The 27,588-nt window shown below is 49.8% G+C and overlaps 1 protein-coding gene and 3 long non-coding RNA genes across 4 annotated transcripts in view; 2 read left to right on the top strand and 2 right to left on the bottom strand.

Moving 5' to 3' along the window:
- The first annotated feature begins 226 nt into the window (after positions 1 to 226).
- LOC141520544 (uncharacterized) lies at positions 227 to 12,418 on the top strand. The gene is made up of 3 exons (XR_012477652.1): positions 227 to 383; positions 11,054 to 11,136; positions 12,151 to 12,418. It is a non-coding gene; the product is annotated as an uncharacterized LOC141520544 (long non-coding RNA).
- Positions 2,808 to 14,158, bottom strand: LOC141520543 (uncharacterized). The gene is made up of 3 exons (XR_012477651.1): positions 13,143 to 14,158; positions 6,537 to 6,655; positions 2,808 to 4,911 (listed from the first exon to the last, which is right to left on the bottom strand). It is a non-coding gene; the product is annotated as an uncharacterized LOC141520543 (long non-coding RNA).
- Positions 14,159 to 15,296: 1,138 nt separating this feature from the next.
- The window catches only part of INPP5A (inositol polyphosphate-5-phosphatase A), a 193,827-nt gene continuing 181,535 nt past the window's right edge, over positions 15,297 to 27,588 (top strand). The window contains exon 1 of the mRNA XM_074232115.1: positions 15,297 to 15,411. Within this exon, the coding sequence (XP_074088216.1) occupies positions 15,334 to 15,411 (78 nt within the window). The 5' untranslated portion in view covers positions 15,297 to 15,333. The remainder of the gene's footprint in view (positions 15,412 to 27,588) is intronic.
- Positions 16,330 to 18,578, bottom strand: LOC141520539 (uncharacterized). The gene is made up of 3 exons (XR_012477650.1): positions 18,194 to 18,578; positions 17,410 to 17,493; positions 16,330 to 16,565 (listed from the first exon to the last, which is right to left on the bottom strand). It is a non-coding gene; the product is annotated as an uncharacterized LOC141520539 (long non-coding RNA).

Genomic DNA, 27,588 nt, shown 5'->3' with positions numbered 1-27,588 from the left:
GATTTTATTTTTGGCTTTGTGACTCTTTCATGTCAAGCTTAATTAGCTTCAGTCCTTCCTTAGCTTCCAGCCAAATCCCCCCCTCCCTAACCCCTCTGTTTTGTATTTCACAAGAATCCATTTCTCTGCCCCTCCCCCCACTTATCTTCTGTGTTTGGTTTATTTATAACGGGAAACGTGTTTATGATATCAAACAATTGGATTGGGAACAGCAGGAAGAACGACCTTGGGAGTGGATCCTCCTGTGGGGGAGCCCTGGAGGGGTGCCTCTGCCTAGGCCTGACTCTTCTACCCTCTCCACTGGTCCCCCCACCTCCTGGCCTTCTCCTGACCTCCAAGGGCCTCCCGGCCGAGCAGCAAAGGATGGAAACTGGCCCAGTCCTGTGAGTGATGAAACCTGTCTTGTCCATCCCCACAGAGCAGAGTGTCTCAGACATGGGCTTCTAAGTCATTCCAAACCAAGGACGGGCCCAGAACAGAGGAGTGAGGTGCTATGATTGGTCCCCAGTCACCATTCGAGCCCAGGAGCTGAAGAGGCAACACACTGATATGCTTTCTTCCAAGAACAGAAGGGAAGGGTCTTTGCTCTTGGTAGTCGATGGGCTCTGAGGATTGAGGTGAAGACTATGGATCAAGGATGAGTTGGGGAGGGGGAGACTGGAACAATCCCAAGGAGGAGGCAGGGGATGATAACATTCTAAGAAGTCATAACTGTGACCCCCAGCTCTCCAGGGAGATGCAGAATGTGCAGGTCTTGGGTCTATATTTAATGGCATAGTGGGTAGAGTGCTGGTCTTGGAGTCAGGAGGATCCGAGTTCAGATTTGGCCTCAGACACTTGACTAGCTATGTGATCTTGGGCCAGGCACTTAACCCTGATTGCTTCATGTTCAGAGCCATCTCCAGTCATCCTGATTCCTATTTGGCCATTGGATCTAGATGGTTCTGGAGAAAGTGAGGCTAGTGATGAAGCCCAGCCCCCCTCTCACTCAAATCCAATTCACTTACTGGCTATGGCATCACCTCCCTGACGACCATCACTAGTAGTATCAGCAGCATCCTTTGGAATGGTGTCCCAAAGGAGTGCGGGTGAGCTATCTCACCTCGTTTACCTTCTTTCAGTCCTGACTGGAAGGAAACTCTTCCTAGTGTCTAGGGCACCCGCATTCTGAGAAAACCAGTGGGCATCAGGAGGACTTTAGAGACGGGGCAAACTAACCTCTGAAAAAACAGATACCAGTGCCAGCCCTGTTCTGGAGGAGCAAATGGTAAGAGAGGGACCAGGGAGGCTGAGGAGACATCATTGGCAGTCCCAGCCAGCTGGAGCTCCCCTCCACCAGGCAGAGCCCATTGTACGTGAAGCAGTTTAGTCCAGACCAAGAAAAATAACACTTTGAATAAGGCTGCTGATCTGATCCAGCTCAGACAGATCAGCCTCGGCTCCTGCCTCAAAGTGGGCCTGCTCATGTTGTCCTGGCCCCGCTTCCTAGAAATGAGATATAGGAAGGACTTAGTTTTCCTAACAAGGTGTTCCCTTTTGCAAATGCTCTGGACTCACTTTCCCAGAGTAAGACTGACTATGTCTCCTCGCCACCCACCCCCATCCCAGGTTTGCGTGGGTGAGGTCTCTTCCCTAATAGTTTGGACTCAAGTCCTAACTAGTTATGTGATAGACAATAGAAAGAGATTGTGTGATATCGGCGCAGAACATATTACACATCCACATAGACATTCGTATATATATCTTGTGTGAATATGCATAAAAACAAAGATCACACTTATGAAATCCATACACACATACATGTAAAATTGTGTGCATATTGGAATGTTGTCCCCTCTTTGTCTTTCTTTGTATCTTCAGCACACAGGAACATGTCATACAGGAGGCACGTAATCACCATTTACTGACTGCCTGACCTTGCTGCCAGACCATCAGGGAAGGGCATTGCTTCCAGAAGCATTCTTTTTCATCTTTGCATCATTAAGTTTACTAGACTGTTTTCCTGACATGAAACCTCAAACTCAACTCTTTGCCTTTTCACCTATTATTTTTCATTCGATACTTTCAGCCTAAGCCACAGAATTTCAACCTCTTTTCCTGGTGACTCCTGGTCAAATACTTTAAAACTGTGAATATGTGCCTTCTCATCGTCTCTTTGCTAAAATAAAAATGGCCTTATCGTTCAACCAATCTTCTTTTGCTATGACCTCTGGGCCCTTTAATCTTTATTAGACTCCTTGAGACCTTGAGATGTTCTCATGTTCATCAGAATCCTTCCAAAAGGGTAGTATGCAGAATGGAATACAACATTCAGGGTGTTTGGAAAAGAAGACAGAGACAGGCAGGTGGACCTAGTACTTGAGGTCAGAAGACTTGAGTTTGCATCCTAACTCAGAGTCTTCCTCATTGGGTGATCCTGGACAAGTCAGTTAACATTTATATGATTTCATTTCCTCATCAGTGAAATAGGCATTATAATTGCAATTCCAGGATTGTAATCAAAAATCAAATGGGTTAGCATACATGAAGGACTTTGTAACCCTTGAAAGCCCATCTGAATGCTCACTGTTGTTAATACTCAGCTCCAGTTTTTCTGTGAAATAAACATGATCTGGGGCGGCTAGGTGGCGCGGTGGATAAAGCACTGGCCCTGGAGTCAGGAGTACCTGGGTTCAAATCCGGTCTCAGACACTTAATAACTACCTAGCTGTGTAGCCTTGGGAAAGCCACTTAACCACATTTGCCTTGTAAAAAACTAAAAAAAAAAAAAGAAATAAACATAATCCTGGAGCCCCAAACCAGGGAAGGATAAAGCAGTTAAAAACAACAGAAGACTAATAGAACGAAAAATGACCCCCCAATATAAAAATAGAATATTGGCAAAAGAGACCAGAGCAATAGCTTCTACAGTATTTATTAAAACCAAGTTTTATGTGACATAAAAAATGTTTCAACAGGCCAATAACAATGTTCATATAAGATGTATTCTACAAAATTTCTTGTATCATTATATTTATTATATATGCTTCTATGAGTATACTTCTGGTTTCTATATAATGAATCTCATCTGGACACAGCTATTGCCATGCTGGCATGTTTTATGTTTATATATGTGTATAATATATAATTTTTAATATAGAATTTTCCAGAAATAGAAATTTCCATTAATGTGATATATTAATGGAAATTTCTGTAAGAGGGAAGATATTACTAAAGATGATCATTGGTGGGGGGGGGGGGTGTTTCCAGCTTTGAGATTCTGTGATTTTATAAAGTAATATGAATGCCCTAAACTTCCCATTCCAGACTCAAAGGGAGCTAGAATTTCAAAAGAAGACATTCTAGTTGAGAAGGGTCATTCCTGGCTCCTCTTTCCTACTTGTCTCACATATGCAATCTATTGCCAAATCCTATCTTTTCTACCTTTGTCCTATCAGTTCTTCACTTCCTCTCACCCCTTACCTCATTATTCAAACTGTAGATTTGATCTTTGTAATGTTTCCCAAATATATACCCTTCCCTCTTCCAACACAACTACCCCACTGGTGCAGACCCTCACCACTTTCTATGTGGATTATTGCAATAACTTGCTGGGGAAGGGGGAAGGTTTTTGCCTGCCTCAAGTTTTTCTCCACTCCATTCCAATCCAATACAGCTACTAAAATGATCTTCCTAAAGTGTGGGTCTGACCACATTGATCACTAAACTTCAGTGGCTCCCTATTATATACACTTATCATGATCCTTGTTCTGCTTTTTAAAGTCATTCTTAAACTGGCCCTTTCCTCCCTTTCTGGTTTTAATTTCATTCTCCTCCATGGATTCTGCATCTGGTGATTCTGGCCTTGCTGTTCCTTCCACATAATACACCATAACAAAACCATTTCTCCATCCTGTGTCTTGTCAATGGCTGTCTCCTGAGTTTAGAGTGTGCTCTCTCCTTCACTCTGCCTCCTGGGCTACTTCAAAACTCCCCTTCAATACCAACTTCTGGATACCTACCTCCACGGCCCGTGCCTCCCCTCCCAGACTACCTCCCAAGTGCATTATAGATTTTATATCTACATCATGCTTTGCATGTTGTCTCCCCCCAAGAGACAGTGAGATCCTTGAGAGCATGCACTGTTTTTTGCCTTTTCATATTCCCAATGCTTGGCACATTGGTGGCATGTCACCAACATTGAATCAATGCTTATTGATTGATGGAATAATTCTACTGGCTAAGAAACACCCAGTTTCCAGTTCAACAGTGTCAGTGTCTGACCCAGTGAACTTACTGGTTCAGCTAACTGAGGAAAGAGTAAGGTCCCCCAGTTTGGAACCACAACATACCAGTCCATAGCTGTGACTTGCTATAGATGCCCATACAATACAAGGGAAACTCTTTAGGGAGATTGTGCCTCTGTTCCATCTTGCAATCTCTGCTGTTGTCCTTCAGTTTCCAACTTCCATCTTATGCTCTTGAATGATCCTTTGCTCCAGGCGATCCCTGGTTTCTGACCTGACCCGGCTTTCCTGATTCCATATTTGGACCCCATCCCTTCTTTTTCTCTGGAAGAGATGGCTCTCAGCCCAGGAACTGGCCTGGGGGGAACGCAAGTCAGAACTGAGAATTCAGAGTCATTACCCATCGAGGGCTCAGGTCCAACGTGTCTGTCGTTCAGCCTGCAGAGTAATCAGGGCAGGAATCTCAGACCAAGGGGAGTCTGCAGTGCTGTTCCTCTGAATCAACAGAGCTTTAACAGCTGGCTGAAAGGGACCAAATCCAACAGCATCTATTGTGGCTCGGCCCCAAAGCCAGATCAGGAACTTGCAGAACTCAGACCAGGGTAGCAGCCAGCAGACTTTTCCCTGGATCACATCTTATGGGGAACATGTACCCAGGTTCAGGTACCCAGACTGTTTCTAAAGGCTGAAACAACACAATTAAATACCTTAAGAAACAACAACAGGGACAAAGAGGACTCCTTCCCCCGCCACCCCCATACACACTAAAGGGTAAAAATACCTAGCCATAACAACAAGCCCAAAGTCAAGAAATAGTCTGGAAGAATGGGCAAACAGCCAAACAAAAGAAGCCTTCCATAAGAAATTATTATGGTGGCAGAGAAGCTCAAGATACAAATCTAGAAGAAAAGAATGACTCCAAAACATCTACAAGCAAAGCCTCAGAGAAAAGTACAGCATGGGCAAAAACTACACTCTAATTCCTAGAAGAGGGAAAATAAGAATTTTAAAAAAGTTCAAAATCATTTTAATAAGTACAATTGGAAAAGAAATGAGAACCATGGAAAAATCTGAATGAGAAAGAGGATTAATAGCTTGGTATTAGAGGCACAAAACTGACCCAAGCAATAAACTCCATGAAAATCAGAATGCGCCAAATAGAAGTGAATGACTCCATAAGGCAATAAGAAATGCTAAAGCAAAGTGAAAGGACTGAAGTATAAATTAATGTGATATCTCCTAGTGAAAACAACTGGATAACAGATTAAAGAGAAAATAATTAGGAATCATTTGACTATTTGAACACCATGAGCAAAAGAAGAGCCTAGAAATCCTATTCCAAGAATTTTTTTTTTTTTGCAAGGCAAACGGGGTTAAGTCGCTTGCCCAAGGTCACAAAGCTAGGTAATTATTAAGTGTCTGAGGCCAGATTTGAACTCAGGTACTCCTGACTCCAGGACCAGTGCCCTATTCACTGTGCCACTTAGCCACCCCCAAGAAATCTTTAAAAAAAAAAAAGAGAAAAGAAAACTAACCAAATTCCTTAGTATCAGAGGGCAAAGAATCAGAAATAGAAAAAAAAAAAATCTACCAGGCATCTTGAGAAAAAAAAAGCTCCTATTGAAACCTCCCAGGAACATCATGGTCAAAAATCCAGATATTCCAGGTCAAAGAAAAAAATGCTTCAAGTATAGCTGGGAACAAAGAATTCAAGCAGTGAGGAGCCACAGTCAAGATCATAAATGACTTAGCAGCCACCACTCAAAAGGAACAGGGAGCTTGAGGGAGCAGAGAATGGAAATCTGCGGGGGTTCATGTACATTGGAGAACGGATAGACAAATTAGTGTATATAAATGCAATAGAATACTCTTGTGTTCTAAGAAATTATGAAGGAGAGGGGTTCAGAGAAGATTGGTAAGACTTGTATGAACTGATGTAGAGGGAAGTGAACAGAGCCAGGAGAACAATTGTCTTTCAATATTGAAGACCAAAGTGACATCACTATGTTGAAGACAAGTTAACTGTGTGTCCGACTGTGGCTGATTACAAGCCCAGAATGCTCTACCGCAGGTGGGGCACAAATAGTCCATGGGAACACCTGAGGTGGGTACTCTAAATGTATGTTTCCTTTGAGTTGCCTCCACTCTGCCCTTCTTATACAGCACAGGCCCCCTCTTTGATAAGGGCACACCATCCTGGGGAGTGTTGTGCCAGTGTCTCCCAAGCTGTACAATCAATTCTAAGGTTCTTCACTGAGACCTTCAGAGTGTTCCGCTATCACTTCTTCTGACCTCCTTGGGAGTGCTTACCCTGTGAAAGTTCTCCTGAGGATAGTCCTTTTTGGCAAACCTGCTTCTGGCATTCTCACAAGCAGCCCATTGTAGTTGCCCTTTCTGTAGTATTGTTGAAATGGGAGGCAGTGACAATTCTATAAAGACAAATAACTTTGAAAGAATTATGAACTCTTTATCAATATAATGACCAACACTAATTCCAGAGGACTAAGGATAAAACATATGATGGAGAGATGGAAAATTCTGAAGGTAGAATGAAATAATTTTTTTTCCCTAGACATAGCTTATTTTGATTGACTAGACATGTTCATAACAGGGTTTTGTTTTACTTTTGTTCTCAAGTGGGGTTGAAGGATTGATGAATATCTTTTCTTGTTGAAACAAATAAAATATATATATATATATACATAATAGTATTTTACAGTTAATTGTAAACTTAATAGTATTTTATTTTTCCCAATTATATGTAAAGATAAATTTTAGCATTCATTTTTATAAGATTTTTGAGTCTCAAATTTTTCTTCCTCCCTCCTTGTCTCCTTCCTTTCCCACCTCTTGTCCTAAAATGGTAGACAATTTGAATAGGATAGACATGTTCTATCATATAAAACATATTTCCATATTAGATATAGTTGTGAATGAAGAACCAGGCCAAAAAGGAAACACATACACACACACACACACACACACACACACACACACAAACACACACACAATAAAGTAAGCAAAAAAAGTCTGCTTCAGTCTGTATTCAGAGTCCATCAATTTTTTATCTGGATAGGAATAGAATTTTCTATCATGAGTCCTTTGTAATAAATAAAACATATTTTAAAAAGGGGCTGTTACTGCTCAGACACATTTTAAGAAGATGGTAAAGGCAAAGAAAGGTGTTGGTCCATAAATGATTTCACAATAATCCAGAAAGTAGGAGTGTAGATTCTGGGCCCAGAACTCCTTTTTGTACATGGTGTGTCTGGAGAATTTGAAGACCACTTGGTTCAGACCGTGGCTGGTAAGGAATGAGAGAGGGTCATGGGAGACTTGTAGGGTTCCTCACTGGGCCACACCTGATTCTAGGGCCAGACCCTTAACTTAATAGACACTGGTTGAAGGCTAGATCCTACACTTACTAGACACTATTTGGATTTTATAGTTTGCAAGTTTGCCTCAAACTTCCCCAAAGAGATTCATCAAATTCCTTTCTAAGTTTATTTGACTTTAAAGACTTCATTTAAAATGTGTTCACCGTGGTGACCCTTCTTTTGCAGCACCTTAGAAGGCAGGACACAAAAAGATTGTGATTTGCCTATCCCAGACAGTGCCATTTTTGTTTAGTAAACTTGAACTCCTATGAGCATGGTTTATTTTTTTTTTATTTTTAGGTTTTTTGCAAGGCAAATGGGGTTAAGTGGCTTGCCCAAGGCCACACAGCTAGGCAATTATTAAGTGACTGAGACCAGATTTAAATCCAGGTACTCCTGACTCCAGGGCCGGTGCTTTATCCACTGTGCCACCTTGCCGCCCCTAGCATGGGTTATTTTCAACATGGTTTTTAGGAGAGATATTCTCCAAGTTGGAAGCCTGCCTCATTTTTTCATTTGGCATCAGTTCCAAGGCTAGGCACCTCAGACAAAGAGAAGTTAGAACCATGGTCCTTTCCTTTCCCTTAACTTCAGAAGACCTGTCCTGGATGACCCTGATCAGCTTCCTACTCTGCAAAATGGTGGGTTGGACTGGTTGATCATAGCTTTATGGTTTGAAAAATCCTTTATAGAAGTCATCTCTTTTGATCCTCATCTCACACCTGTGAGGTAGGTGCTTTTATTATTCCTCTTTTACAGAGAAGGAAACTAAGGCACAAAGGAGCTAAGAGACTTGATCAGGTGCCAAGGTTTGTGATCCTGGAGGCAGGATTTCCACCCATAGCTGCCTAGTTGAGCCCTAAAGCATCCTCCAGCTCTGTTACAATGGATGAAGAGCACATGAGCATCCGATTCATGATGGCTGGCAGGAGTTCAGGGAAGGGCTGGCTTACTTCTGGTGAGGGTGATCAGGTTAGGTTTGATGGAGGAAATGACTTTCTATTTCTGATATTTTCTAAGGTCACATTTTTGACTTTGCTTCTTACGGAGATCTTAAGTTAGAAGGGACCTGAGCAACTATGTAGTCCAACCCAACACTATCCTTCCCCTCCCTGCCCATCCTGATCCTTTTCCTAAAAGCCTTATATAACACAGGGACTTTGGGGGCTGATTGATTCACATCTTTTGTCTCTTTTTTGATGACTGGCTATTCATTTATAACATAGTTTAAATCTATTCTTTCTTCATCTCCACCTCTTTTCATTATTTCTATGGATATTCTAGAGCTTTTGTTTCTCCAAAAGCATTTTCTTGCTATTTGATCAACTTTCATAATATATTCCTTTATTATTGTGATTAATATCACATTAAAACTATAAATAACCTTGGGAGCATTGCATTTTTTTATTCCATTAGCACAACCCTCACTATGAATATTGAATATTCCTCTAGCTATAGAACTATTTTTTTTTTTTTTTTTAGTTTTTGCAAGGCAATGGGGTTAAGTGGCTTGCCCAAGGCCACAAGGCTAGGTAATTATTAAGTATCTGAGGTCAGATTTGAACTCAGGTACTCCTGACTCCAGGGCCAGTGCTCTATCCACGGTGCCACCTAGCCACTCCTATATAACTATTTCTTTAAAGAATACTTTTTAATTAAATCTTTATAGCTATTTATTTGAGCTTTGGTAAATTGATCCTAAGTATTTTATGCATTTTACAGAAGTTCTGAATGGCATTTCTTTTTATTATTCCCTCTGATTTTACTATAAAGAAATGCTATTGGTTATCGTGGATTTATTTTGTAACTTGCAGCTTTGCTCAAGCTATTTATTATTCAGTATTTGTTGATTTCCTAGAAAATCTAACATTTATATCTTCAGCAAATAGGGAGTCTTTATCTCCTTTTTGTCTATATTTATTATCATTTTCTTGACTTATTTCTCTTGGTAAAATATATCAAATAGTAGTTAGGAGAATGGGAATCGCTGTTTTATTCCTGCATTTATGGGAGAGTTTCTGGTGAATCTCTAGTGAATATGATGCTTGCTCTTGGTTTGTTAGATTTCTTTTATGAAGTTAAAAAATGTTCCTCCATGCCTTTATATGATTCTCAAAGAGTTAACTGCCTTAACTGCACTTCCCTTTAAGGGGCAATGCAGACACACTGTCAAGAATGTCTAAATTTATGAAGCTACTCTATCAAAAACTGATTGGATTTCCTTTCTCCTGGAGTAGTCTTCTCCCTTCCTGTACTTGATATGTTTCATTGAGCCCTGTTCTTGTGACCTTGGCATGATGCCATACAAACATTCTTGGATACTGTATGGGAATGGTTTTTATTCAACATAGATTCAATAAACAGAATATTATAGGGGAATATGCATAATAATAATAAGATAGCTGTACAGTTGCATAACTTCTAGACACCAGAAGCTCCATTTGGAGGAGACTTGGTCCATATTCAGAATGACAGGTGGCAATGGGTAAGGAGCCAGGGCTACTCAGTGTTTGAAGCAAAGTATCTTGGGCAAATTCTTGAACCTCAGTGATCTGATGGTGACTCATCTGTAGGAAAGTTAGGGATTGATTGCTAAATGATCCCAAAGCATCTTATAGCTAGAAAGGGCTCTGTAGAGGCTTAAGGCTGACTTGTGAACTTGTTTGTAGGGTTATTTGAGGAATTAAACTTTATGCGTCTAAAGCCCATAGTGGTTAGAAACTATAAATGCTGTTCTCCCTAGTTGTTTTTTTTTAAAGATTTTGAATTTTGAGTTTTACAATTTTTCTCCCAATCTTACTCCCCCCCCCACCATGGAAAGCAATCTGTCAGTCTTTATTTTGTTTCCATGTTGTACATTGATCCAAACCGAGTGTGATGAGAGAGAAATCACATCCTTAAGAAACAAAAAGTATGAGATAACAAGATCAGACAATAAGATATCTGTTTTTTCCTAAATTAATGTTCTTAGTTGTTAACCTTCTCCCCCCCTCCTCAAATTATCTTGTATTTACATAATGTGACTGAAGAACTCTTACAAATAAGAACTAAGAATTTTCTCAAAGAACTTTTTGGGACCAAAAAGAGTATAAGAACTGGTCTGTGGTAAGAGTTGATAGGTAGATGGAGTGAGGACTCCACTGTTCCACTCCACTCTCTTGATAAAGGGAGAGAATGAAGGAACATCCAGCCCATTGAGTGGACCCCTGGGGTGAATGTGGAGGAGCAAGATTGGCAGATTACAGAGTTATTGGAGTATTTGGAAGTGTAGCCCTCCAGGGGACCATTTTGGTTTTGTCCATGTATACTTTCCTCATAACAAAAACATTTGCACATAGTAGGAGTTCAACATTTGCTGGATTGAATTAGATAATGACAGCTCATTACCATCTTAAGTTTGACAGTCATCTGATTATTCTTGGGCTAATGGACTGTTGTGTTTCTTTTTAGAGACTGCTGTTTAACCAACTCAATGGGCCAAATTCTCCCCAAGGGAGCCTTGAGACCATCTAAATAAATTGCCTGGCTCAGAGGTAGGTTGGCTCTGGCTGCCATAGCAGTGTCAGAGCAAGAGATAAAGTATCCAGTTGGATCTGGCCGAGTTCCACGCTCCCTCTTTGTTCTTAGTTTGAAAAGCACTCCCTGACCCAGAGACATGGTTATGCCACAGACCCCCACTTCTTCCCTGGGACTGAAAAGGAGGCTGATAAATGTGGGAATCAAACACAGCCATGCCCACCAAGAGCGTGCCCCAGTTACACAGGCACCTTGCCTCTGCTTAGGGGAACCTGGATTGTAAGTCTGGCCACCACAGCACCTGAATTTGCCCCTTTGCCATGCCCTGACTCCTCTGGTTCTTAGGACTCCTCTCCAAGGTCAGGTGAAACCCTTTTAGCCAATCTCTCAAGGAAGCAGATTTTCCAGCAGCAGCAGTGATGAATATGGGCTAATCAACCTGTTCCCAAGATTTAGGAAATTATATCTCCTTTGGTGAAAATAGGAATGTGTGCTACTGAATAGAGAATGCCCAGTCTCTTTCCAACATCCTGCTGCCCAGAATGTTCAGGCCTCTTCCTCAGAGGTCTCTCCCTCTGAGGTACACACCTGTTCCAGAAAGGGCCAACTTTAAAAAGAATATGAATTCCAAAGACTTGCATGGGGAATTTCCTGATCCTTGAAATTCTCCAGACTATCAAAACCAAGCCAAAGATGCTGATGAAACTATACAGAAGGGGAAAAACCAACGAAATGCCAACAGCAGCAGCAGCAGCAGCAGCTAGGAAGAGGGCCTCCAACGCTCTCTCCTACAGGAAGCCTCCCCAGCCCCTCTTTTCTCTGTTAACTCCTTGCCATTTATACTTGCAGGGGCTTTTTTGTTTGTTTGTTTATTTATTTTTGCATAGTCTCTGCCCTTAGACTGGGAGCTCCTCAAGGGCAAGGACTGTCTTTTGCCTCTTTTTGTATCTTCAACATCTAGCACAAAGTCTGGCCTAGGTAGACACACCCAATCAATTTTTTTGACTAATGGGACCTTTTGTCTCTTTTAGCTCAGAAGCTCTCATGGGAGCCTCCTCACTGTGCAAAGCTGCCCTTTTCCTTAGTCTGAAAGGGAAGCAATTCTCATTTATGCTATCTAAAAGAAAGTAAAGAGAAGTGGCCAACATCCTCCAGATGAACTGTTGGAAGAAGAAAAAAGAATCAATATATCACAGGTCTGATGAGGATGAACCAGAAGAATCTGGTTCCATGTGGAAAACTGATGCTCTTGGGAGTTGAAAGCAGAACCCCAGGTATCAGACTTGATATATTTATATAGGTAGGTGATGAATTGTTCCTAAGCTGGAATATCCTTTCAAAAACTGATTTTCTGGGGGGGAAAAAAACCCAAACTGATTTTTCTCCAACTTTGACCTTGATTGACTAGAAGATTGCAATCTCTCCCCCCACCCCCTAAACAAAATAGCAACAAGAGAGGCTTTAACAGCTCCTTTGAGGTGAAGAGCCTTGAGTGCAGAGCACAATACCCAGTGGCAGCTGTCATATTTGGGTTGTTTTGCTTTATGTTTTTTTTTAAAAGGTCCCTTCCTCTTGGACACACTGACCTTGGATTCTTTGGTGCTGACCTCTCTTTATCCTCTTGCCAAGCTCCAATGTTTCAACATTCTTCTCTCTTCCTAAACCTGGTGAGTCCTCCAAGGTGCTATCCTCTTGGACCTTCTCTTTCCCCTCTCTTCTATCTCCTCCTCCTCTCTGTCTTCACCCTTCTCTCTCTCCAAACCTGTTTTTTTTCTCTTTGTGTCACCCCCCCAGTTGTTTCTTTCTGTCTCTCCCCCTTTCTTCCACCTGCTTCTCTGTCTCTATCTCCTGCCTTTCTGTCTATCTCCCCTCCTCTGCCTCTCTGTCTCTGAGAATTGGAAGAATGTTAGAACTCATCTAGTCCAATGGCTGTCTAACCAAGCCTCCCATATCTTGTATTTATGAGATTAATTTTTTGAGGCCAATTATGAGATCTTACACTTATCCACAGCAGAGTACAGACCTGTGATTTCAGAAGCGTGGGAACCATTTTGATTGTGTAGCTCTCACCCCATCCATCTGCTACCCGAAGTGTTTTGAAGTCGCCTGAGGCTCAGAAGTTAAGGATCGCTGAGCTCCAGTAGTCAGAGGCAGGAATCCAAGTCTGCCATGCCACTCCAATGTGTCAGTAAGCTGTTCTCTCTGCCTTCCCACTCCATGGCATGTCGTTCAATCTGATCTCCAGTGACTGGGATCCTGACCCTGCCATCCAGTATCTTAGTTCTTCCTTCCCTGACTTCCGGGAATTTGAATGCCTTTAGTCATATTCTTGGAATATGCTTGGACTTTGAGGATCCCAGGTTAGAGTTCTCAGTCCATCTTCATTTTATTGCTAAAAAACCCAAGACCCAGGAAAGCAGCTAAGGGCTAACAGAGTGTTGGACTTGGGAGTCAGGAAGAACAGTTCAAATTCCACCTCAGATACCTACTGGCTTTGTGACCCTGGACAAGTCACTTAACTTCTGTTTACCTCTGTAGAACGGAGATGATAATAGCCTATACCTTCCAGGGATGTGCAGACAAGTGAGACAATATTGTATGATGCTGTATAGATGTTAGTTATGCTACAGTGATCAAGTGATTTGCCTGGCACAGAGAAAGCTAGCAGGAAAGGCAGGCTTTGAACCCAACCTCTCTGACTACAAAGCCAGGACAGTCTGCTGTCCTCCATCTCCCGGCTGCTTCTCCCCTCCTCCGTTATCTTCTGTGCGCTTGGTAGAGGCTGTGTGGGTGCAGGGGTGTGAAGGCCGTCTTTCCAGAGAGTGGGCCGTTCAGTCATGCCATGTCCCCAGTCCAGGGGTGGGGAACATTCTGTCTGCCAAGGGCCATTCACAACATCCTTTGTGGGTCATGCAAAGTGATCCATTTTGATTCTCCCCCCAAATCCTCAATTTATTGAATTTCAGTCCTGACTGGGGCCGTGTGGCCCTCCGTCAGCCCCCGCCCAGCCCCTGCCACCCAGGTGCCGGGTCCGGGCTTGCGGGGCGACTCAGGACTGCGGGCTGAGCCGACTGGACTTTGTGGGACCGGGTCGCAGGGTGTCGCGTGCCCGCCCGCAGTCCTCCGGCTTCGCTGGATCAAGGCTGCTCAGGGCTCAGTGGGGTCCGTGGGGAGGGGTCCCCCGGGGGGGGCCACAGTGCGGGTGTCTGCTGAGGCAGGGGAGACCCGGCCCGGCCCGGCAGGGCACAAGGGCCTTGGCCCGGGCCCCTCCCGGCCCAGCCCCGGCCCCCTCCCCGGCCCGGCCCCCTCCCCGGCACAAGGGCCCGCAGGCCACAAGGGCCTTGGCCCCGGCCCGGCTCCCGCAGGGCACAAGGGCCTTGGCCCCGGCCCCCTCCCCGGCCCGGCCCCGGCCCCCTCCCCAGCCCGGCCCGGCCCCGGCCCGGCCTCCAGGGCCCCCCCAGGACGAGGCCCGGCCGCGTGGCGGGGCCCAGCGCGAGGCGCGCTCCCTCCCCCCGGGCCGGGCCGGGCCCCGCGGCCTCTCCCCCTCTCGGGCCCGGCCTGGGTCAGGGCGGGAGGCCGAGGGGGCGGCGCGTGGGGGCGCTCGTCTCCGGCCCCCCCCCCCAGGCCTGGGGGTCTCTTCTGCACCCATGCACGGCCCCCAACCAGGGTGCGTGAGGCTGACTTTGAACCCCAAGAGCACGCCCCCGCGCAGGGCGGGGCGCCCCTCCCCCCCGGGGGCCCCGGGGAAGGGCTTCCTCCACCCCGCCCCTCCCCCGCCCGGCCCGGCCACGGTGGCGCGGCCCCTTTAAGGGCCGCCGCGGCGGGCGCGGGGCGGCCGTGACGTCACGGGGCGCGCAGCCTCCGAGCGGAGCCCAGGCGCCCGCCCCCCCCCGGCGGCCCGGGGTCGAGGGTCGAGGGGCGGGCCGGGGGCGGGGCGCGGCGGCACGGCGCGCGCACGCAGGCACGCCGGCCCCGCCCCGGCCCCGCCCCCGGCCCCGCCCCGCCCCGCCCCCGGCCGCAGGCGCTGGCACAGCCGGACTCGGGGCCGCGGCGCAGCCAGCTCGGCCGGCGGCGCCCATGGAGCGGGCGCGCTGAGCCCCGGCCCAGGAGGGAGCCCGGCCCGGCGGCCGCCCCGCGATGCGCCCGGGCCGCGGGCCCCCGCGCTGCCCCCCGGCGCCCCCCGCCTGAGCCCCGCGCCCCCCGCCCCGGGCACCATGGCCGCCAAGGCGGCGGGAGCCGGCGGCTGCGGGATCCTGCTGGTCACGGCCAACGTGGGCTCGCTCTTCGACGACGTGAGTGGGGCGGGGGGCGCGGGCCGGGGGTCCCCTGCGCGCCGGCCCCGCCCTCCCGCCTCGGGCCCCCCGGCTCGGGCCGCCCGCCCTGGGGGTCCGGGGCCCACCCGAGGACCTTCGGCTGGGCCAGCGCCGGCGCGGGCGGGGCGGGGCGGGCCTCACCCCAACTTCCCCTTGCGAGAACCCCGACAGCCCAGACGGAGCTCGGCCCCCGCCGGGGCACCCCGACCCGATGAGAGGCCGCCCCTCCCCTCCCTCCTCGGGGGGCACCGGCCGAGGCTGAGGCAGCCCTCTGGCAGCCCCCCAGCAAAGGGCCGGCTTCGGCTTTCTGGGGAGACCCTCTGGGGCCCCCCGAAGCCGAAGCCTGCGGGGGTCCCCTCTCTGCTCTTGGTGGGATGGGCCCCAGCCTGCCCAGGCAGCCAGAAAGGGGAAACTGAGGCAAGGCTACAGCGTTGCCTGGAGACCCTGCCCCATCTCCCCACGACGGAAACTGGATGCCCTTTGGGGGGGACTAAGGCCTCCCCCCATCCTGAGGGGCTGCGGGCCGGCTTCTTTCCTCTGGCACAGCGACCTGACCTTTTACTTTGAAATGCCAGCGGGGGGGGGGCTCATGCTGGGGTTGGGGGGCACAGGGCGCCTCCCCCTCCCCCTTGGCCTCCTGAGGCTAACCTGAAAGAGGGGAGACCGTGGGGGCTGGGCTGAGGCTGCCAGGCCTGCCAGGGCAGGGGTTAGTCAGGTGATCCTGATCTTCCCCGAGAAGGAGGGAGGGGGCTCGCTTTTCTCTCTCCCTGGGGACCTCCTTTCTGCCCCCTTGCAATCACACCCTTTCTTGGCTGCCAGGCCACACTGGCATTCGCCCTGTGTTCCTTCCCCGCCTCTCCTCACCCCCGGGTTCCCCTTCCGTAGGCAGATGCGCTGTTTGGCAGTGTGTTTGTATCTGAGATGGGGTTCAGGGCCTTTGGCTCCTGGGGCTGCCTGACTGTGGCCAAGGTGGGGGCCTCTGCTATGTGAGGAGCAGGGCGGATGTGCACCGAAAGAAGCGGGGGGGATCCTTGGCGCGGCCGAGGGCAGTCCTGGAGGAGGTCGTGGCGGTCCACTCTTTGGAATGACTGGTTAGAGATCCAGCCCCTCCGATATGATACTTGTGGCCGTTGCTGGAGGGAGGGAGGGAGGGAGGAAAGTGATTTGATTTGGGAGTTGCCTTTGTCCCCTCCGTTTTCTCCTGGAGGGTCCGATGAGATGAGCTCCTGGGTCCCCCCCCCCCCCCAATGGAGAGGCTGGCCTGGCCTGGCCTGTCTGCCTCCCTTGTCCCTCTCCCCTCTTCCACACCCCCCCCCCCAGTCTCTTCTGAAGAGCTGGAAGGGACCTCCAAACCAGTCCCCTTGGTTTCCCAAGAAACTGGCAGAGCAGAACCCCAAAGCCAGGCAGCTCCTCCAGCTGCTGGGGCCCCACTCCTTCTGTCTCTCATGGGTTAATGGGAGAGTGCCCTCAGATAGAAATGTGGGTAGGCTACCAGAGCCAACCCTCTGCCCATTGAGCCTCTGACCAGCCACTTCTCCATCTGAAGTATCAGGAGGAGTTTCCGTGGACAGGGCCTGGAGAGCCCCCCATCCTTGTGCTGGGGTTAGGAGTTCCATGGTAACCTCAAGGCTGAGACCCGACAGCATCTGAGAATGCTCTTCCCTAGCTCCCAGGTGTCTCCTGACCCTCTGCATCTGACTGGGGTGACCTGGGGTGAGCCAGGGTGGTGCTCTGAGGGGTGCCATGGCAACAATGTGGACTTGTCCCAACTTCCTACTAAGTTCTTTGAAAGACCCCCTGGCTGCCTGGGAAAGCTGGCAGAGGCCTCCCCTGGGAGGAAGGCTGACAACAGCCAGGGTCTCACCCATCACCCCCCCCCCCCATCAATCAATTTAACAGCACTTATTAAAGGTCTACGGTGGGCCAGGCCCTGTGGGGAAACTGGGAAGGCAGGATGTAATTCAGTGAACCACTTACCTAGATCTTAGATGGAGAGTTGGCCCCTGGAGAGACAGGGGTGAAATGAGGATGTGGGCTGCAGGCCATCAAGAGCAGTGGTACCTGGGAGAAGGGAGGCTGAGCTTGGGTAGTGCTCTGATGTTGTGGGCCTTGTCCTAGAGGCACAGGAGACGTAGGGCATCCAGGTGGGGGGGGAGGTTGGAGACAGATAGGATGGGCTAGAAGAGAGGTGGTGAGCTTAAGCCTGAACTGGGGTGGGGCAGTAGAGATGATGGAATGATGGGGCCCTGGGGTGATAGAGAACCTGGGGGGTTGGAGGCCTAGAGGCAGGAGTCCTGGGAGGGGAGGAAGGTGAATGTGTGGGAGAGACACTGGTGAAAGCTGGTACCTGAACACCGGTGGGGCTCCTCCTGGCAGATGCACAGGGGCTGTGCATTTGCCCGGGAAGAGGGCAAGCTCCCAGGCAAGCATGTTTGTGGGTTCTGGCCTGGTGCTTCAGGCCCATCCAGGGCTCTTTAGGGGGTGGAGGTTTGTGTGTTTATGTGGACTGGCCAGGCGGCTTTTTGTGGTTACCCCACCTTGAATTTTCTAGGGGGTCTATATCTGGAGGAAGTCAATGACATCATCATTGCTCTTCAGGAAGGGTGGATTTCAGCCCTTAGGACTGCTGTCAAGACTTTACTGATCTTGCTGGGAGACAGGCAGACATTTAGTTCCTAGGAGGCTGGGGGGGGCAGCTGGGCTGAGGGAGGGGTGACTGGCAGTATCCTTGGGGGGCTGCAGGTGCTGGGTCCCCCCCCACCTTTCTGTGCCTCAGCACTGCCTTTATCTCAGTCTTGGGGTATCCAAGGTCCATGAGATGGGTTCTCCTTCTTCCATGGAGTTTTCCTGGAGCACAGATGGATCACACCATTGTTGTGAAGTTGGGCCAGGGGCACCTAACCCAGGAGACTTGGGGATCCAGAAGCTAGACCTTGGGACCCCTTTCTCCTGCTTCCAAGATCATTCATTAAGGAATGGGACCCCAATCAGGGCTTCCAGGAGCCTTGACTTCAAGGAGGTGAAGGCAGGATATGTGTGGGAGCCTTCCCTTTGGACCCCTGTGCAGAGAGACTTTGGTATGCCCATATAGGGGGTCTTGTCAGGGTTGTAAGGCTAGGCCACACAGCTAGTGGACCTTGGGGGGAGGCATCTGAACCCCAGAGGTTTTGCAAGCTTTTGTGAGGAGGGCTTTTGGGAGTTGGCTCTAGATCATAGGAGGTCTGAGCCTTGTTGCCTAGAGATCACTGGACATTAGGACACCTCAGATCTCTAATGCCAGCTCAGGGAGCAGGAATACCCACCTCAGTCATCCCAACTTTTGAGGATCAGATTTGACTGGGAGAGCCAAGTCTGCTTTTGCCATTATCCACTGACACCCAGAACCCATAGCACCACCATGAGACTCCAGACATGATAGAGACCTGAGAAGATGTTGGCCATCATGGATAGGATGGCACAGAGAATGTGGGAGACTTGTCAGGGTTTCTGTTTTGACTTGAAATTAGTTAGAAATATTCCTGGGGGAGGGGCTGTGCCCAGGCCCCTGCTCATGTGGGAGGAGGGTGTGATGGGAGACCACAGGGTGCTAGTGACCCAACAGAGCCTGGAGAACAGGACAGGATAATTGACCAGACACAAGGACTGCCCCTTTGGTCCCATCTGGGCCCGGGCTCATCTGTTTCCCTTCAGTGGTCTGGTCCTCAGCAACCTGGAAGATCCAGGGACAGCTTTGTGACTTGTTACTCAGAGCATCCTCAGGGAATACGACCTCACTGTTGGTAATGGCAGTGGTTAGAGAAGGAGCAAGTACTTCAGTGCCCTTTGCCAGGAGTGCCCTTGTTGGTCTCCAGAGCCAAAGAGCTGCCCTTGCTGGTGCTCAGATGAGGGTGGCCCAGGGAACTTCCTGGATATTGTGGGAGAGGCCTGGGATCTCCCTGGCCTGGTGATAGTGGGCTGGCTCTGAGACTCTCTGAGCCCCCACTGGTGTGTGGCCTTTTGGCAAACCCTGGAACTAAGTGCAGGGGCAAAGGAGGAAAGGGAACTTTCTCCTGGGCCAGTCTCCCTTTGGGGAAGCCTCTTCAAGGTTCAGCTTTGGGAGGGCTGCCTCTCTTAGCCCTTCCCCCCTTTGCTCCTTGAAATCGCCTCATATAGTTTTCCTCCTTCCAAGGCCCTGGAGCTCTTGGGGGCCAATCCTTTTTGTCATTTGAACATTTGATTTTGGACTGGTCTTAGATGTCTGTGTTTGGGCAATATCAGACCGTGGCAGTCTTGAGGCTAGGAATGTGGGTGTTGTGGTGCTATGTCCCAGGGACTGTGCTGGAGGGACTTGGTTGTGTTGTAGAGAGGCTGGTGGGCCTCAGCAGCAGCAAGACCCCACTGCATCCCTGGGAAGGAGCTTCCCACCATGGTGAAGAGCTGGGAGCATCCTTCAGGCTCCTCAGGCATCGCCCTACCCATCTGTCGTAGCCAGATAGGGAAGGTCGGTTCTCCCTGTCTCTCAGCAGCCCCCAGCCTCCTTTGACCACTTGTTCCGCTCTTGGAGTCGCTCAGAACTAGGATGACCCTCCACATATATGGAGATGGCTGAATGGGCCCCGGTCCTCCCGTTCATCCTTCTGGGGCATGGACTTCTGCTGTCTGAGCTGCCAACTTGTGTTTTCCTTCTGTGGGGATCCTCTGCCCTCTGTGGGGTGGAAGAGCTGCTCAGAACTGACTGTGGGAAGTCGAGTGACTTATCCACCTGGGCCTTCCTGGTGGGGGTCCAGAACCCTGCCCATCCCTGGACTGGCTTTTCCACCTTAGTGCCTTCTCTGGGTTCCTGGCATCAGCCTGGCCACTTCCTTCCCACTGCCTTCTCCTGCTCCTCCCAGGGCCCCAGACTCCCCCCGCCGCTGACAGTGATGGGATGCTGCGATGCCCTGAAGGAAGGCTGGTAGGCAGGGGGCTGCTTCTCAGTGTCCTCTGACTCTGCTTGGGCCTTGTCATGAGATCATGGCGTGATGTACCCATGATTCAAATCCAAGTCTTCTGTCCCTGGGGATCTGTGTAGGAGTGGAATCTCTTATGGGGTGGGCTGGGCAGGAGGGGAGAAACGAGCCCCTTCATCCCTCTGCCTCTTCAGTTCACCTTGTGCCCACCCTGGACTGACCCACTCAGCTACAAGGCCCTGGAGAGGAGGAGAGAAAGTACAGGACCTCGGCTTTCCCTCTTGTGGCTGGAGCCTCAGATCTTTTCTTTCTGCTTCTGAGACAGCTTTTGGCAGCTGGGGGTGCCACAGTGGATAGAGCGCCAGGCTTGGCCCAGACCCTGAGCAAGTCACTGGTTTCCTCGGTTTCCTCTGATGTACAATGAGCAGCCACTCTGGTGTTTTTGCCAAGAAAACCTCAAACAGGATCATTTTTGAAGAGTTGGACAGTTGGCGCTTCCTGCTTGAAGTAACTCAGCAGCAACAACAGCAGCACAACAGCAATGGAAACAATAATCGTAACAATAACACAACAACGGAAACAACACAACAACGGGAGAAATAGCAACAGAAACATCAGGAACAGGAATGGAAGCAACAGTAGGAACAATAGAAACAACACAAGCAACAGCAATAACACAACAGCAGTGGAAACAATAATTGTAACAATAACACAACAACGGAAACAACGATAGGAACAACAGCAGCAGCAGAAGCAAAAGCAGCACCAGCTTTTCATAGAATTTCTGTCCTTTGTAGCTATTGAGGGAGGCTGGGCTGAGCCCTGCCTGTCCTCTGTCCCCCATTTTTGAGGCATACTCAGAAAAATGGGCAGAGTCCTGGCGGGGTGGACCTGTCTTCAAACTGTTTCTTTTACTTCCTGGCCAAGTGACCCTGAGCCAATCAGTCCCCTCCTTGGGCCTCAGGGCCCCCAGCTCTTAAGGGATCTCTTCCAGATTCTGACTTTGTGACACTCCAGGGATTATTTGTGCAGATGTACTGTAATGCTTTGGGTGTGAATCTTCTTGAAGATGAGGACTTTCCTCCAGTAGAATAACCCCTCTGATTTGTCAAAGGTAGAAGGTGGGGAGGAGAACTTGGGCTTGAAGACTTAGGGGGAGAGGGACCTTTGGGCTGGCCTTGCCCTATTCCTGTTTGTAATGGTGTTTTCTTTGCACCAGGTCGGGTGGTGCTTTTTTCCCTCCTGGTCCCAGCTCACCTCCTTCCCTGTCCAGGCCAAGTAGAAAGCCTTGACCTGGTGTTCTCATCCCCAGGTCAGCTCTGGGCTGTCATGGTCTTCCACTCTTGGCCCATGTAGCCCAGCTGCTCTGTCTGGCCAGAGACTTAGGAGAGAGGGGCTGTTCTGGATGAATAGGATGGATAAGCCCAGGCTCTCACATGGGGCCTGGCTCATTTCCTGCTCCTGCCCATTGGGTGATCATTGTCCCCTGGACCTCCCTTCTCCTGGGGGGGGGGGTGGCCCACCTGGGCAGATCATCATACTCCAGTGAGTGGGTGATGACTTTTCTCCCTCTGTGTTCTCTTGGCCGGAGCTCATCAGAATTCTTTTGTGACTTTATTGGCAGGTTGTTTGGTTGTAGTGGAGGGAAGTAGCTAGGCATGTGTGTGTTGGTGTTAGTGTGTGTGTGTGTGTGTGTGTGTGTGTGTGTGTGTGTGTGTGTGCGCGTGTGTATTTGGGGGGGTGCTGCCATGAAGAAGGAGAATCAACTGGAACTGGGAGCACCTGTGGGTGGGTGATGATATTTGTGGGTTTCTGGGTTTGTCTTTGTGGTCACAGTGAGGCTGTATCTGAGGATGCTCCATTTCTCTCTCCTTGTTCAAAGCTCCACTCTGCTCTTTTTGGAGTCCCCAGAGCTCCCATTAGCCCTGTGGTCTGCTGGTCTGCCTCCCTGTCCCTCTTGCCCCACTGGGGATGCAGTGGAGGGGTTGGTGGAGCAGAAGTCCTTGCTAGAATTCAGTGCCTGCTCCTCCAGAATGAGCAGTGCCACCCCCTAGCTCCTTGCAGGCTTCAGCAGCTGACCCCTGGGTGCTTCCTTCTAGATCTGGCTGAGACTGGGTGGGAGCTCAGGCTGGAACACCAGGAGGGGATTGATTTGGCTCCAGTGTCCAGAATACCATGTGAGACCTCCTGCTTCTAAGGAAGGGGATATTCTGTATTGGGGGACTGGGGAGGTGGGATGAGCAAGGCTTCCCTTGTCACTGATACTTCTGGCCAGAGTAGAATTCCCTCCCCTCCCCTAGTTTTAATCAAGGACCAGAGCATCCCAAGCATTTTGTGACTCTGTTGGGGTTTGACCATCATGGGAGCCAGGTAGTGAGTGGCCTCTTGTTGGGCAAGGTTTGGTTCTCCAGGGTAGTCTGGAACAGGAGCTTTGTGTGTTACTGGAGTTGTTGCCTTTGAGGCTCTGGCTGACGAGCTGCCCACTTGTCCCAGCCCAGGACAGTTCCCTGGCCACTGTCCAGCCCAGAGGGCACTTTTTTAGGATGGTCAGAGTGTGGGAAAATAGGTTAAACGTGGCTCTCTGTATGTACTTTGCCATACTTGAAATCACTGTGGGAATCTTGGCTTCATGTGGTCCTCCTGGGCCAGGAGCGTTTGACCTCTGAGAGTACAGCTGCTGCGTGGCCCCAGGAGGGAAGGGGGGAGGGGGGAGTCCTGGCCTGGATGAGCTTCCCTATCTCTTGTCCCCTCACATTGGGCAGGCCTGGTGGGTAAGGGGGCCTACTGCTCTGCCCGTCCCACACGGCTCTCTTCTCTCTCTCTCTCCTTGAAGGAACATCTGTTCCTGTCCAAGTCTCTTGGGCGGCTTCTTCTCCCTTCCTTGCAGTCCTGGTGAGTGGGAGGCCATTGAGAGAATGCTGCAGAGCATCCTCCAAGAGTGTGGTCTTCTCATGGGAAGACACTTGTTCGGCCAAACCGGGCTTCTTGAGGCCAGGCACTTGCCAGGCTCCATTTCCAGGAGACCTATAGCTTTCCCCAGTCAGTCCCACTATGGCCTACTCATGTTGTGAGAAAGAGATGGAAGAAGGGAGGAGAAAAGGAAAGAAGGAAGGAAATTTAGAGGGAGAAAAAGGAGCAAAGAAAGAAAGGGAGGAAGGGAAGGAAGAAAGAGGGAGGGAGAGAAGGAAGAAAAAGGGAAGAAAAGAGGAAAGGAATGAAGGAAGGAGTGAGGGAAAGAAGAAAAGAAAGGGAGAGGGAAGGAAGAAGAGGGTGGGAGGGAAGGAAGGAAAGAAGGATGGAGGGAAGGAAAGAAAGAACAAAGAAGGAAAGGAGAGAGCTCCACCCCCTGGTTTGCTGGCTTTACAGACAATATCCTGGGACAGCTAGGTGGCGCAGTGAATAGAGCACTGGCCCTGGAGTCAGGAGGACCTGAGTTCAAATCCCACCTCAGACATGTAATAATTGCCTGTGTGACCTTGGGCAAGTCACTTAACTCTGTTGCCTTAAATAAATAAGTTTTTTAAAAAATGCCTATGCACAATAACCCCTTGATCTCCCAACAACCTTGTGTGATCAGGGCCCTTATTGTTCCCATTTTACATTTGGGGAACAGGGTTGAAGTGACTTGCCCAGGGTCACCCAGCTAGTAAGGATCTGAGGCTGGATTTGAACTTGGGTCTCCCTGACTCTAGGCCCAGAACCCTCTCCCTTCTTGCCATCTTTTGCTTGTTGTGGCAGGTGTGAATTGGAGGCCTGGGCCTTTCTGGTTGCTGAACCCCAGAGCTGCAAAGGAGCCTGGTGCCCTCCTCAGCATTGCCTCCTGGCAGTTACAATGCTAGCCAGGCAGAGGAAGCTGGTGGCCTTCTTCCATCCTCCCAACTTTGGGAGGAAAGCACTGGAGTTGTCATGTTTTATGGGCGAGGAGGAGGAGGCTCTGAGAGGTCACCTGAAGCCTCGCAGGTGGGGGCGATAGGTTCCAGGGAGCCTTTGGGTCATTCCTCCCGGCTGGATTGAGGGAGGTGGTTCTTGAAGGGAGACCCTTCCTGTCCCCTTGCGGGCAGCTGCCCTCTGCCCTGGACAGAAGCCCTGAAGCACCTTTGATCGCTGAAGACCCTGTGAATGGCTGGGTTCTGCAGGTGCCCAATGAACAACCTCCAGCTGGAGCCCAGGTCTTTGAGCCACGACAGCCTGGGCAGAGGGAGCCGTCCTGGGGACTGGCTCTGCTGCTCCCCTCCCCCACTTTGGCATCCCCAGTGATGGGGTGAGGGCCGCATCCCAGGCCCCAGGCCTCCTTCCTTCCCTTGAGGCCTTGCCCATCCTGTGAATGAGACCAGCATGGGTGGGACCTTCAGATTGATTCAGTTATGGATGATCTTTGCCTGTTCAAAGGGTGTGGGAGGATGGTTGGGGTGTTGCTGTGGGGGTAGCTAGAGAGGCTTCTAGTTTTTTTTCTCTATCACCCGCTTACGGTTTTTTGAGTCTGTTACAACTTCCTGTTTTTGACATAATCCTCCCCAACACAGCAGGACCAGTGTATCTGGGACCCCAGCTGGGGGGCAGGCAAGTAGCTCCCCTGAGGCTCTGCTGGTAGAGCTCCTCAGGGCAGGTGCTAGGCTCCCACCCCAGGGTGGGCAGCTGGTGGCCACATTGGGTTTAGGTAGACCTGGGTCTCAGCCCCAGAGAACCGGTCTGACCAGGCATCCAGGTGGTCTGTGTCCTCGGTTGGGCCCCTGCAAATGCCCAGTTGTCTTAGGCCATCAACCTGGACTGCTGCAGTCCCATGTCTCCCTCTTCTTGTTGGCTGGTGGGTTGGGGCGAGAAGGCAGATTTCTTCTGTTCGAAGGAAGTTTGGTACCGTTTGCCTGAACAGAGGCTTTCCTTTTCCCATGAGACATTCGATGCTACAGTCTTTCTGTTATGATTGTTGTTTGGTTGTTTCAGTTGCAGCCCCGTTTGGGGTTTTCTTGGCAGAAACACTGGAGTGGTTTACCATTTCCTTCACCTGATCATTTTATAGTTAGAAAGGGTGAAGTGACTTGCCCAGTGGTACCCAGGCTGGATCTGAACTAGGGTCTTCCTGACTGTAGGCCCAGAGCTCTGTCCATTGGACCACCCAATGACTGGCCCTCTTCAATGGTAACAGCACACATTTAGAAAGGGCTTTAAAATTTAAGGTTTGTGAGCCATTTAATACTCAATTTCTGTTATCTCATTGGATCCTCAGGGAAACGCTGGAGGTGAAGAACTCTAATTATCCCTATTTTACAGCTGATGGAATTGAGACAGGCAGTGTAACTGGTGAGGTCCCTGGTAACTGAGGCTTCATTTGAACTCACATCTTCTTGACTCCAGTTCCAGGGTATCACCTCCTAGCTGCCTCTGGAGGAGAGCACAGTGGAATAGATTTACCTCAGGGGTGTGGCCTCGGCCACATCATTGCCATCTCCCTCAGTTTCCTCATCTGTAGACTGGGGAGAGGAGGAGCACCCTCTAAACGTGTGCTATTCTTGTTGTGCTAGCCGTCTGTTGCCAGGAGTGCCTGGCCACACCAGGAAATGCCCACAGGACTGTATCTGATTGCCAGTCAGGATTGCAGGAGGAGGGGGACACTGGGGCTGCAGGACTACCTTCTCTTTGTGACTTCCAGCATGGAGACACCAGTTTTTTCCGATTAAATTGAACTGGTTCGTTGGACCCCCCCTTCTCCTCCTAAGCTTTTCAGGTTTCAGCTTGAGGGCCCTCTGGATTTATATCTGCCCCAGCCTTGGAGGAGGGGGCTGCTCCTGGGTCTCTCCTGGGAGATGCAGGCAGAGTTGGGGGCTCTGGGTGGGGGCTTTTGTCATTTGTCTGCTAAGTTATTACACCGTCAGTTCAAAAGAGGAGTCTGATCTCTTCCCTGTTGGGGAAGCTCAGGCTGCCGGGCCTCTTGGAAAAGGTGGAACCCAATTGTCTGACCTGAGAACCATTCCCTTACATTCTTGTGAAGGAGCTGGGAAAGAAGGGTGTGGAGTCTGTCCTGGAGTGGTAGTCTCTAGTAGTCTCTAGTCTCCAGGGCCCAAAGAGCTGCATGGAAGGGGATCTGAGAAGGTCTGTCCGGCTCTGGATTGAGTCAGAAGCAGCAGGAGTGAGCATCGGACAAATCCCAGAGAAGCTTTCTAAGCCAGCGACTGTCCCAGAATGGGCTGGTGGACTCAGGAGCTGTTGGCTCCCCCCTCTTCAGGTGGAAATCTCCTTGTGGAATTGTGGGGGCACCTTCTGGGCTTGGGGGAGGAGGCAACTAGGGGAGCTCCGAAGGCCCTCCTAGCCTCAAGGGTTTCTCATCCACTGTGGCTTCTCATTGCCAAGAGGACAGTAGTCCAGTGGGTTTTTCAAAACTGATTCCCTCTACAAAATGTAGACTATTTGTAAAGCCTGATCACTAAACCTCAGCATGAGTAGGGGCCACATTCACTAGCTCATCTAGCCCATGCCCCCTTAAAGATACGCCCCATCTGGAGAATAAAACGTGGAGACCTCCCAGGATGGACCCTTCTCTTAATTGTGGGGTTTCCTAATTTGGAGGTCCCTTTCAGTTAGAGGTCAAAGAGAACATTCTTTTCCCCAGAAGCCCTTTGGGCAGGCCTTGAGCTTGGACTCAAGAGGGTCCTTTCATTCCTCTCCTCATTCCTCATTCTGGGCTTTGAGGCTTGACAGGGGAGCCCTGACAGTTCTTGCCCCAGATGGGCCCCTCAGGACTTGGAGACCACCTGGCCTGAACCTTCTGTCGTCTCTTGGCTCTGATGATCCCTGTTTTTGTCTGTCTCCAGAGATTGCAGGCCCCTCCCTCCCTACTTTCCTTTCTAAAACAGAATGGACCTAACTTTTCTAGACTCATCTCATGGAAGAAGAGATGGACATTTGGGGCTCGGGGTCTGTATGTGGCCTGTGTGCTTCTGTTGAGGCAGACTAAATGGTAGTTTACATTGTGTTAGATTCAGCTCCAGGTGGGGTTATGGTCTTGAAGTCTAGAGCAATGGTGAAACTTGAAACTTCCCAAGCTACCTTGAGGCTTTCTGCACCCTGGCCTGACCCCTGCACCCTGCTCTGGTGCTTCTCGGGTCTGAATCTTGACCTGCAGATGAGGTAGGAATAGGCTGTGGCTCTGCTCCCCCCACATGTATCTCAGCTCCATGGAGCTGGCCTCTGCCCTGGACAGAAGCCCTGAAGTGCCACAGGTCATCCCTGACAT

This window comes from Macrotis lagotis, chromosome 4 (genome assembly GCF_037893015.1).
Source record: "Macrotis lagotis isolate mMagLag1 chromosome 4, bilby.v1.9.chrom.fasta, whole genome shotgun sequence".
Lineage (NCBI taxonomy): Eukaryota > Metazoa > Chordata > Mammalia > Peramelemorphia > Peramelidae > Macrotis > Macrotis lagotis.
Note: the sequence above shows the minus strand (reverse complement) of the source record. Positions and strands in the feature narration are given on the sequence as shown.